Source organism: Strigops habroptila, chromosome 7 (assembly GCF_004027225.2).
Source record: "Strigops habroptila isolate Jane chromosome 7, bStrHab1.2.pri, whole genome shotgun sequence".
Lineage (NCBI taxonomy): Eukaryota > Metazoa > Chordata > Aves > Psittaciformes > Psittacidae > Strigops > Strigops habroptila.
The window spans coordinates 2,242,046-2,254,970 of NC_044283.2; the positions used below are offsets into that span (position 1 = coordinate 2,242,046).

The 12,925-nt window shown below is 44.4% G+C and overlaps 1 protein-coding gene across 1 annotated transcript in view; it reads right to left on the bottom strand.

The window, feature by feature from the left end:
• Positions 1 to 12,925, bottom strand: part of ATRN (attractin) — a 173,195-nt gene that overhangs the window by 28,108 nt on the left and 132,162 nt on the right. The window contains 1 exon segment of the mRNA XM_030491484.1: positions 9,034 to 9,112. Within this exon segment, the coding sequence (XP_030347344.1) occupies positions 9,034 to 9,112 (79 nt within the window).

The following is a 12,925-nucleotide window of genomic DNA, read 5'->3' on the forward strand; positions in this document are numbered from 1 at the left end:
GGGGAAAAAAATATTTTGGGGCAGAACAGAATATTTTGGATCTTCCTTTATCAGGCTGAATTTTGCAGCTCTACCACACAGTGCTAAAGATTCTCCAACATGTATTCAGCAACCCTGGTCATCCACTCCCTATCGAGGCTAAACAGAGGATGGTCCAGAAACCAAAGAGAGATGTCTCCTTCTTCCTGATCAGTCTTTTAAATAGCATCAGTTCTGCAAAGTTATTACAGCGTGTCAGTCCTCTTAAGTGTTCCCTCCAAGGCACATAAAACACACAATCTAACTGAACACCTAAAGATCTGCATCCACCAAGCAAAGGGTAACAAAATTCTCCCAGCAAAGCTTTTTAGCTCTGACTTGGCCACTTGTTAACTGATAGCAAGGACTAACAGGCATTTGGTTGAGGTCAAAGGATGGAGAGCACTCCTATACTTCCAAAACACACTGGGTAGAGCGGTTGCACTGGTAGACAAGCAGTTTGAGCTTATTCCTGCACATCCTACATTGCTTTAAAGGTTTCATTTGAATTCAGAAGGCGGCTCGTCCCATTTGTGCACAAATACATATTCGTGTACGCACATGAACTACCAACTACCTATCTCCAGGCATGACTTAGAGAACCTTGTCTGGAGAACTTGTCCCAGAGCTCTCCTGTAATGACATCTGCCCAAAGAGCAGCTTGCAGGCTGCTGATGGCCATTGTGGGAAGTGCCACCATGTCCTGAGGCTCCAAGGGACTTTGGAGATGGTGTCCTTCCTGGTGGCAGCAGCAATGGTGGGCAGATGGAACTGTGTGTCTGGTGGGTGCTCAGGCATCACTGTGCATTACTCTGAAGAAAAACACATATCCTAGCGTGGGAATCTTTGCTTTACATTATAGTTACTTGGTGACCTTCAAGGAAAGAGAAGAAAACAATGGAGCTACCCAAAAAACACAAAGGGACATCAGCAAAGAAATAAACATAAAAGCCATAAATATTGCACAAAGCCGAGCTACATTGTCTCAGAAATCAGTGATTTAAAGCATTTAGCCACAATTACATTAACTGCCATGTAAGTCAACAAACAAACCATTTTCTCTGACGCTTCCATCATCACTGAAAATGAAGTTTTTCAGCCCCTAGAGCCGTGCACATATTAACATTAGCTAATTAGCTTTGCAACTGACTTTGCAGGCTGTGTTGAAAGAGAGAGGAGGAGAGAATTAATGTTCAAATGCTTGTGAACAGGCATTTCCACACTTCAAAACCATAACAAACCAGAAAGCAAAAGCTGCTGGGAAGTTGCCTCATGCTGAAATGACAGAAGAGATTTAATTCAGGGCTGATTAAGAGAAGTAAGTTATTCATCATAATCATGCCTAGTAGGAGGGCACAGTAAAACCTGACCTTTAATTAGAAGAATAAGATATCATTTCTTTATAAAAGATCAGAAGTACATGGTCCATGCAGACTAAAATATATACCAATAGCAGATAATCACACAATAGCAGAGCACACCTTTGATTGACTAGACCTCTTCTAGCATAATTACACAAGACTGCTTCTCCTCCTGATTTTCCCAAATAGCTGAACTAAATACCTGTACCACTGATTCCTATCATCAGAGAGGGACCTAGGAGTCTGAAGCAACAACAGCTTCAATATACATGCAGTTGTGAGGGTTATTAAATGAGGTTGAACTCTCCTAAGGCTAGATTTGATGATAGTTCACCTTCAGCATTGCAAATACTGGCCAACTGTTCAAGAGCAGGTTGGATGGGGCTTGGAGCAACCTGGTCTAGTGGAAGGTGTTGGAAGTGGATGAGCTTTAAGGTCCTTTCCAACCCAAACCACTCCATAGTTTTTGGGATATACTAAACCCAACTTAATTCTCTAACAGCAACACCACTAAAGACCATGTGAGAAGAGCTCAGCTGGATGCCAACACTACATATGAGATTGCCAACCTGATATGATGGGGTCCTACATGGACATATTAAAGCTACAAATGCTCAGCTGTAACTGCAAGTTCAACCAGAGATGAGTTCAATTAGGCACAGATGTGACAGTAGCATGTTCAAACACAAAAGGGCCATCAACCTCCCCCTAAGGTGGAATGTCTTATCAACATTAATATTTTGGGAGGTTTTTCCTCTTCAGAGCATCTCTTATTCCTGCTACAATGTTCTCTATTGGTGACCAAAGCCACACAGATCACTGCAGATGTTTCTATTCTGGAAAAAGCCTACAGGCATCATGAGGTGGTTCCCATTCATACATTTTAAATTTAGGGATAGCAGAAAGTTATGACTATTTGATCTGACCTCCTGCAGAGTACGAGCCACTGAATTTCACCATGCAATTGACCTAGAAAAGATCCTTCTAAGAGCAATCAAACTCTGAGAGCCATGTTTCTACAAAAACCTGTTGGCATGGCCACTTATGCCATTAAAAAGAGGAGAAAACCAAACCAGCTCTTGACTTTTTTACCCCCAATTGCAGACACTGGGTGTTCTGCCTTCAGCTGATTGTTAAGAAGACCCTCATCCCATTATGAATCTTCTACGACTCCTTTCATAGACACCAACTCACATCATCACATCTCTGTATGTTCTTCCTTTACAAAATGAGTAATTTGCGATGCTTTAGTCTCTTGCTTACCTTCCAGATAGAAAAATCAATTATAGACTGGTTTGTGTTGGAAAGGAGCTTAAAGCTCATCCAGTCCCAAACCCCTGCCATGGGCAGGGACACCTTCCACTAGAGCAGGTTGCTCCAAGCCCCTGTGTCCAACCTGGCCTTGAACACTGCCAGGGATGGGGCAGCCACAGCTTCTCTGGGAAAAGTCTGTGCCAGCGCCTCAGCACCCTCACAGGGAAGAGCTTCTGCCTCAGAGCTCATCTCAGTCTCCCCTCTGGCAGGTTAAAGCCATTCCCCTTGGCCTGTCCCTCCAGGCCCTTGTCCCAAGCCCCTCTCCAGGTTTCCTGGAGCCCCTTTAGGCACTGGAGCTGCTCTAAGGTGTTCCCTTAAGGAGCCTTCTCATTTCCAGGCTGCCCCAGCCCAGCTCTCTCAGCCTGGTTCCAGGGCAGAGCTGCTCCAGCCCTCACAGCATCCTTCAGAGCTCAGCCTCTTGCAGTATTGTTTTGTACCATTTGCAACACCCAAGACCTCACTGAGACCAGAGAGGACACAGTAATCCAATAACTGGTTACACATAACACTAACACTATGGTCTTATATTATTACTCATAAATGCAGGCTCTGGGAAATGACATAAGGTTATTAAATCACCACTGCCACCAACATATCAGTCTGTTTTCTAGGAATAGGTATTCTGGGAAGTACAGTCATTTTAACTGCTTAAAAAATAAACACTGCAGGGTCCAGTTTCACCCTGCAGTGATACAACTGAGTACACTAACCATGGCATCTAGCCCTCCTTCGAAGTTATCTGCTTGCCATGATTTCTCACTCCTCCAATTCGTGTTTCCTCTCCAAACTACACCACCAACAAGTTAGTATTTCCTTCTCCCTGACAGACACTGAAAAACACTGCTGGCTTTATCGAACAAGAAGGCCTACATGCCAAATGACTGCCAGGAGCTTGGAGAATACAGCAGCAACTTTCAGCACCAGCACATCTCACTTCTTACAAGACCTTCAAAGCACCAGGGGCTGCCCGAATCTAGGGGTGTTTGTAGCCTGACCTTCTCGTGTTCCTGCATAAGGCTGATACCAGATCCTTCCAAAACACCACAGCAGGCTCTAGAGAGCGATGACAATCCTGATTTATAGTTACAGTTGGAAGATATTCCAATGCTGAATCCTTTACTTTGACAAAGGATGCCCTAAATCACAGCCTAAGAGAGAAGATTTGAGGTGAACGAAATACTAACAGGTGAGAGCAGGAAGGGAAAGAAAATGAAGGCAGGGCAACACACAGCACACATCCCTTGGAACATCTTTGCTGCACAAGTGAACACAGAAATCGCCTGCCTAAATGGTATTCAGTGTTCTCGGATGTTACAGAGAAGGATGCCAGTGGAAAAGCAGTACTGCTACGGTTTGATTCCACTTGGGAGGGAAAAAGGTTTCAGCAATGAGGTCAGGAAGGAGAAGGATAATCCCTGCAGTAAATCAATTCACAAACTCTATCCTGAATAAGCTGGGCAGTGCACAGAGTAAAAATGTTCAGTCCTGGATAGTCTTGGCAAGAAGGGAGGCAAAATGTATTTTATGTATGTTAAGGGTGCAGCTGAGGTCTAGACACCCAAATTTAGTTATTATAGAATTATATAATGGTTTGGGTTGGAAGGGAGCTTAAAGCTCCTCCAGTCCCAACCCCCTGCCATGGGCAGGGACACCTTCCACTAGAGCAGGTTGCTCCAAGCCCCTGTGTCCAACCTGGCCTTGAACACTGCCAGGGATGGGGCAGCCACAGCTTCTCTGAGCACCCTGTGCCAGCGCCTCAGCACCCTCACAGGGAAGAGCTTCTGCCTAAGAGCTCATCTCAATCTCCCCTCGGGCAGGTTAAACCCATTCCCCATTTTCCTATTCCTGTGCTTCCCACACATCCCAATGGGGCATGGCCAATCCTCATGCAGTTACACTGGGTTGGCCAAATCTCTACCCATACTCCAGTTGCTGGAAATGTTAAGAGGAGTTACTTCTTGCTCGAAGTGGAGGAGATGAAGCAGACTGAGGGTGAAGAGAATAGGAGCTGGATGCTGAAATAAAATAAGACAGAAAATTCACGACAGCAGATGAGCATATTAAATTTCTAAAGCCACTCTCGTATTTTGTGAATTATTCTCTATTACCACTTTGATACATTTAACATGCCATTTCTTAGAGACAAGATAGAAAGGTTTCCTATCCCTATTTCCTAATGTCATTCACCTCATCCTAAGCCTCCTATAAAAGCTGCCATTTGATTTCCATTTTCCCCTCTTTAAGATGTCTGAAGGTACTTAAACTTGGTGCTCACTGGAGAGGGAATAAACACACAATTTACAATCCCATCTCCTCCATGCCTGATATGACACAAATTGTTCCCATTTTTACTTCAGGTCAAGCTTTATACTCTGCAAGGCCTGAACTTTCGCCCAGTGCTCCAAACTCATTTTCCTACAACTATACATTTGCTACACAGTGTTTGCACACCCAAAAGACCTTTTAGCCAGGAGGCTGGGGAGCATCAGCGCTGATACGTGGTCAAAAAGGATTAGCTGCAGAAATGAAAAGGGAAGGGAAAAAGGGAGAATCTTACAGAATCATAGAATGGTTTGGGTTGGAAGGGACCTTAAATACATTGTACAAGATCCTGGTGTAGATCCTGGATTTGTAGCACACTGCTTTCTCAGTAAGGACTAATGCAAATTCACTTTCAACCACATGATGCTGCTCAGTTCCATTAACCAGACACACAAAGCCCAACTGTACAACTTCTCCCAGCAATACTGAATAATTCTGACTACCAGAACTTTCAACACACTCCCTCCTCCTGTCCTATACATATCTCAGATCCAGCTATCTACTTTTCACTCTGCACTGTGATAAGAAGTTAGGCACTGCAGTGCTTATATTGGAAGCAGAAGTGATTGATAGCTGGGAATTACCCACAGATTGTGTTATATTTTACTTACGTTGGGGTTAAGATTAGAGAATGAGCACAGAATTACTACAGCACAACCCATGGGAGCAGGCGACTGTAACATGACTACTTCTAAAAATACAGCCCAAACCAGAGAAATACCTTCCTCCAGAGCTCCAGCATATATTAGCTCAAAGTTTACAAGATGATGTCTGAATCGAGTGCCCTGCCACTGCTGCTTAATTCCCCTTACAGTCACCCAGCCTCTAAATTGTAATGTGGTGGGAAGAGGTGGAGGAGGTGGTCTCCATCAAGTGTGTCAGCAGTTTATAGAGGAAAAAATAGTCAATCATAGAATAGTTAGGGTTGGAAAGGACTTTGAGATCATCTAGTTCCAACCCCCTGCCATAGGCAGAGAAGCAAAATCTGTTTTTCCCAGTCCAGCCTGCAAACTGTGACCCAAAAACCCTGTAAAGGTACTAGAGAAACCCAAAGAGAGCAGCCACCTCCAAAGGAAGAAAGAACGGCAGATCTATAAATGACCCACTTCAGAAACATCCTCAGAACAGAGGGGGAACTTGGGTACACTTCAAATTTGCAGTGTAGCAAATTGCTATTAATCATTGAGCAACCTGGTCTAGAGGAAGGTGTCCCTGCAAGTGCAAGGGGTTGGAACTGGATGAGCTTGAGGGTCTCTTCAACCCAAACCAGTCTATGATTCTATGATTATTTTAACTACTAATGTTTAAAGAGAGCCTTGCTAGAATTTATTGGGAGTCTGTATAGAATAAAAACCCTGCAAGTTACAAAACCATCTTGGATAATACCAAAAGAATTTTTGGGTGGACTTTTGTTTCTGGAGACAGTCTTTATAAAGGTATCTAATAATGGCATGGCAAAGATTTAAAATGGTTTCATAGAATCCCAGCCTGGTTTGGGTTGGAAGGGGCCTTAAAGCTCATCCAGTTCCAACCCCCTGCCACGGGCAGGGACACCTTCCACTAGAGCAGGTTGCTCCAAGCCCCTGTGTCCAACCTGGCCTTGAACACTGCCAGGGATGGGGCAGCCACAGCTTCTCTGGGCACCCTGTGCCAGCGCCTCAGCACCCTCACAGGGAAGAGCTTCTGCCTCAGAGCTCATCTCAATCTCCCCTCGGGCAGGTTAAAGCCATTCCCCTTGGCCTGTCCCTACAGGCCCTTGGCCAAAGCCCCTCTCCAGGTTTCTTGAGTTTTACAAGTATTTCTAATAAAAAAGGAATGGAATAGCAGAGATCTATGAACTACAAGACAGTCACTGGATGAAAAGAAGGAGCAAGACAAATAACAGTGGAAGACAGGAATCTGACAGGAAAAGGACACACCAATGAACGCCCATCAAACAGAGACACGTGTAAATGGAATTTAGACCAAAACATATTAATATGTTGCGAGTCAGCCAGCTTTTTTCCTTAAAACACACATCAGACTGAAAGTAACTTAATTTATCAAGACATTTTTCATTTAGGCCACTGCTAAAGTATTTTAACTGAGCTCCAAAGTGCAGTATTTACTTCTCAGTCTATATTCCTCATACATTCCTAGATAACATTTATCCTCAGGAGCCAACAGGGAATGTTGTGCTGACTCCAGCTTACTTGCTTGCCAAGAAAGTGAGAAGGAAAAAGCCAGTTGCCCTAGTAAAAATTTATCTACCTTCAGAGAGTACAGAAAACCTCAAAGACTTAAATTACTTCAAAGATGAAGGGTTATCTGCTTGAAAGCCACTGATTATATTATGCATTTGAGTTCACTAGTAAGAGCAAAAACATCTGAAGCAGAAAGAGGAAGAGTTATCAGGCATCATCCTGCTTTATTAGTAGAAAAGAGATCCTCAGATTGAATAAATTTATCCTATTCCCACTACTGCACTGGAAAGTGCAACCAGATACAGAGTTTGGAAGATATTCATGAAATGGGCACTTGCACTGAATTTCAGCACTGTAAAAATTAATCCCCAGAATAGTCTTGACCAGCTACTACATATGAATAAACCACCCTTGAACAGAACAGTTACATGGCTAGGTGCCTGCAGCAGCCACGAGCTTCATCCCAGCAGGGCAGATGGGAGGAAAATATATGGGAATATTAGGGCATAATTCACCCTAAAATCTAAAAGCAGGGGAGAAACACACCTCACTGCTTAGGAGATATCTGGTCTTGGGTGATGACCTCCTATGAAGGGAGGCTGAGAGAGCTGGGCTTGTTCAGCCCGGAGAAGAGAAGGCTCCTTAAGGGGACACCTTAGAGCAGCTCCAGTGCCTAAAGGGGCTCCAGGAAACCTGGAGAGGGGCTTTGGACAAGGGCCTGTAGGGACAGGACAAGGGGAATGGCTTTAACCTGCCAGAGGGGAGATTGAGATGAGCTCTGAGGCAGAAGCTCTTCCCTGTGAGGGTGCTGAGGCGCTGGCACAGGGTGCCCAGAGAAGCTGTGGCTGCCCCATCCCTGGCAGTGTTCAAGGCCAGGTTGGACACAGGGGCTTGGAGCAACCTGCTCTAGTGGAAGGTGTCCCTGCCCGTGGCAGGGGGTTGGAACTGGAGGAGCTTTAAGCTCCCTTCCCAACCAAACTACTCTCTAATTCTATGATTTTTGCTTAAAAATGAGAGATAGGGACACATTCTGTGTGCTACAGAGTGACAACATGTTGGCCATCCTATCTCAGTCAGCCTGAGTGCTTTGGGTGTAACATAAAATTAGTTTCAACTGAGAAGCAAGAAAAAAGAGTGGAGAAAAAAAACCCACCAAATGAATCAAGGATAAACAAGCAGGAACCTTTTTTGGGGAGTGTAAAGCACATATTTTTTTACATGCTGCAAGCAGAAAGGAATTGGGAAACTGGCATGGGCCAAAGAGGAAAGAGATCTGGCACTAGAAGTCACCTTTTAAGTAGTACACAAAAGCTTCCCAAATCCTGGGTGGCTTCTCCCACCTTTCTCTTCTGCTACTATGCTCCAAGGGGAAAAAAAACCACCTCTAAACACCCACCCAAACCATTTAGATAAGCTTTTAACTTGAAAATGGGGATCAGCTTCTTTAAACAGATTGAAGCAGGGGTAATGTGGTTCAGCACAGAAACCTCCTCTTTCGAAACAGATGCAAAGAATCTCCTAAATTATAGTGGGGTTATATTTCTGCTAGAAATACATTTCAGTCTAGAAGCTGAGTTCTTGGAACTCAGGACATTCACCCCTATTTTTTTTGTGCTTCACAGAAATTGCAGGATAAGGATACTAAAATAGCATCATTTGTCACTGAGACTGTAATCAGACGTACACTACTATAAATCCCTAAACAGAAGCACTTATAGATTAGTGGAGCTTATCCTTAACTGAAGGTTAATGCTATGCATATGTGAATAAATACAAGAGAGAACAACTATAAAAGAAGTCATTGAAGAGATAGCAATCAGTTTTGTCATTTCAACCTCTCTTCGTCGTGATGCCCAGCAACTCTGCTTGATCTTCCAAACCACAGCTGCCACCAGGAGCAAAGACAGGAAACAACTGTAAAGGGAGAAGAGAAAGAAAATATCTTATTGTCCTTGTTCATAACGTGACAGTAGCTGAAAAACTCTAGTAAATAAAAGAAACAGACTAAAAGTTCATAGACTGCTCAGAGGTACTAGGATAGAAGATAATACAGCAGAGTGGTTTGCACAGTTCAGTGCCTATGACACCTGGTGAGAAACGATGTACATCTATTTTATCAGGGAAACCTGTTGTTCCCAAGTTATCTATTTGACCTCCTTATGTGACATCCACCAGTTTTCACCAGGAAATCAGAACAGTAAGATTTAATCAAACTGAAAAAGCCAGTATTTGCTACCTTGGGTGATATTTAAAGTGAGAGAATAACCCAAAAAAAGAAAAGCCTTGACAGAAGCAGAGAAAATTGATTATTTATTCTTCTCTAACCTAAGATAAAGTGTATAGCAGTTGGGTTCTTTTTAACTGGTTGTTGCAGAACTATAGGTATTTCCTGATTTCCCTAACTCTATATTGCTTTCCTTAAATCTAAAGAGGAGAAAAGGAGGAATATATTTATCAACTTCTAGGGAAAGTGCAAAGCAGCAGATTTAACAAAAAGTAATAAATAATAATAATAATAATAGCTGACTCTATTGACAGATCTTATCATGCTGAATGCTTAATGAGCAACTTCAAGGCACACAAGCTTTCTAAGATCAAAATCTTTCCTTTTGGATATCTGGATCCCAGGGAAAGTCTCTCTTCCCAAGTACCACACTGATGGGTAAGAGAAAATGTCTCCAAACCTCCCTCCCCACTCTCTAGGGTATATTTAAAGACAGTGCTTAAAGGAAGATGAAAATAGGTAACTTATGTCCTGAGGTGTACTATTTACACTGACTTCTGGGCACTGTATGCTACAACAGGGGTTTCTGTTGAAGGGGGGACTGGTGTGCCCCTCTCCCTGCCTCTGGGCACAGGCTCGTTCTTGCCATTCTGGGGCTTCCAATGGAGACCTCAGCCATGCAGGAAAGACTACGGTGGGAGAAAGACTACGGTGGGAGAAAGACTACGGTGGGAGAAAGACTACGGTGGGAGAAAGACTGTGACTGCTCAGTACTCCCTGCCTTTGACCAGAAACTCAGCTCTGCTTCCAAAACTTGATCCCCAAACCTCCTATTTCCAAACACCACTGTGGTTTTCACTGTGCTCTTCCACCCTACTCATACAAATATCCATGACTCCAATGATCATAGAATCACAGCATGGTTTGGGTTGGAAGGGACCTTAAGGCTCATCCAGCTCCAACCCCTGCCACAGGCAGGGACACCTTCCACTAGAGCAGGTTGCTCCAAGCCCCTGTGTCCAACCTGGCCTTGAACACTGCCAGGGATGGGGCAGCCACAGCTTCTCTGGGCACCCTGTGCCAGCGCCTCAGCACCCTCACAGGGAAGAGCTTCTGCCTCAGAGCTCATCTCAATCTCCCCTCTGGCAGGTTAAAGCCATTCCCCTTGTCCTGTCCCTGCAGGCCCTTGTCCAAAGCCCCTCTCCAGGTTTCTTGTTGGCCCTTTTAGTTATTGGAAGACTGCTTCTACTTGGACATGAAGCCATAGTTGCACTGCTGACCAAAAAACCAGCTTATAATCAGTGATCAGTGACATCAGTTCCCTCCTGTTCCCTCTCTTCATAACATGTTGTTTGCCTTACACAAGCTGCAAGGGGCTGCACATTTTGGCCTTCAAGCAACTACTTCAGCAACTGGGAGTCCTACTCTACACCAGCAAATTCTGCAGCAGTGAGTAGTGCAAAGACTTGGAAATATTTATCATTAAAAAAAAGGACAGACAGCAGGAACCATTCCCTGAGATGCAAAAGGAGGAGAGCCCATTCCTCATTACATGTCATTATCCATAGCCTGTGTATTATGAAAGCTGAATGCGATCAGGCACCAAACACTCAAGGGGCAACATGATTGTATTTCTCAGGCTTGGATATGCACAGAAATATGTTTTACTATCATATAGTGTATGAGATTAAAATATTGGCCCTTGTGTCACTTCAGCATTAAAACGTCTGCACAGCTTTGAAAGACTCCTACGGTGCCTATTTCTTTATAAATCTAAGCAGGATCATGGTGAGATTTTTTGGGGCCTTTTTCATTTTAAGACATATGTATTCCAATCACTTCCCCCACATTTTCTCGACATATTAAAATCTGACATTATTTCACTGTAAAAGCCTGGCCAGTTTTCTGCAAGCAAAAATAGTTTAGCCAAGCACTGTTAGTGGCTTTTATTTTCCTGTTCCATAGAATTGTAGAACAGACCAAAGTCTGCTCTCCTGAAGTCCAGGATAGGGAGCTTGGTGTGCACCCTCCTTGCTGTCCTAAATATCTCAAACACCATTTCACGGCCACTGAAGCCAAGGATGCCCTCGAGCTTCACATTCCACAGTCCCTCCTTTTTGGTGAGAACAAGGTCCACACAGTACCTCTCCTCCTTGGCTCCTCTATCACTTGGAGAAGGATATCACCAACGCATTCTAGGAACCTCCTGGATTGCTCATGTATTGGTGTGTGCTTCAAGCTGGCTGAAGTCCCCCATGAGGACCAAGGCTTGTGAACATGAGGATGCACCTATCTGCCTATTGCTTCATCCACTTGGGTCTTCCTGGTCGGGCAGCCTATAGCAGACCCCACTATAACACCCCTTGTCCCTGCCCTCCTTTTAATCCTGACCCATAAGCTCTCAGTTGGCTCCTCATTCATTCCCACGCAGCTGATTATTGACACAGAAGGAGATACCCCCTCCTTGTCTCCCCAGCCTGTCCTTCCTGAAGAGCTTGTATCCTTCCATTCCAACACTCCAGTTATTGGAGCCATCCCACCACATCTCTGTGATGGCAGTACGATCACAACCCTGCAGGCATGCACAGTGTCCAAGCCCAGGTTGGACAGGGCCTTGAGCAACCTGCTCTAGTGGAAGGTGTCCCTGCCCATGGCAGGGGGGTTGGAACTGGATGAGCTTTAAGGTTCTTTTCAACCCAAATCATTCTATGATTTTATGACCTCTGGCTCCTCTTATTTATTCCTCATGTCACATGTGTTTGCACAGAGGCATTTAAGCTGGGTCTCCATGAAGTCCCGATGAAGCCGACTTGCTGGATAGAGAGGCTGAAATTCCTTCGTGCTGCTCTGCAGGTGCTCTCCTGCTGACCTGTGATCCCTCTCCTGGCTTTGGGCATTTCTTCCTGGCACTGACATCAAACTGGTAGGAACGGGATGGATTGAGGTTCCCCTCCCTGCAACTTTAGCTTAAAGCCCTCGTCATCAGCTTGTCAAGCCTTTAAGTGAAGATGCTCTTCCTCTTCTCTGACAGATGTACACCATCAGACCAGGTTTCTCAAAGCCAGTCCCATGGTCTAAGTAGCCAAACCCTGGCTCTGGCACCACTCCTGTAATCATTTATGGATTCACCAGATTCAACTGGCCCTTTCCAACCCCTTCTCTTGGACAGGGAGGATTGATGCGAAAACTACTTGTGCTACAGAGTCCCTCAACCACTTCTCCCAGGACTCTGTAATCCTTCTTGATACTCCTCAGGCTGCCCCTGGCTATGACACTCACTGGCGCCCACGTGAAAGAACAGCAGTGGATAATGTATGAGGCTTGGTAGTCTCTCAGTGACATTCCTGATACGACCTCCAGTTGGCAGCACACCTCTCTAGAGAGTGCATCAGACTGGGAAAGGTGCCACCATTAACTAATAAAGCATATACATTAAATCTTTAATTGCTATTTTGGTAAAGAAGCTAACATATATTATTGATGATTGAGGATTTTACAGAATC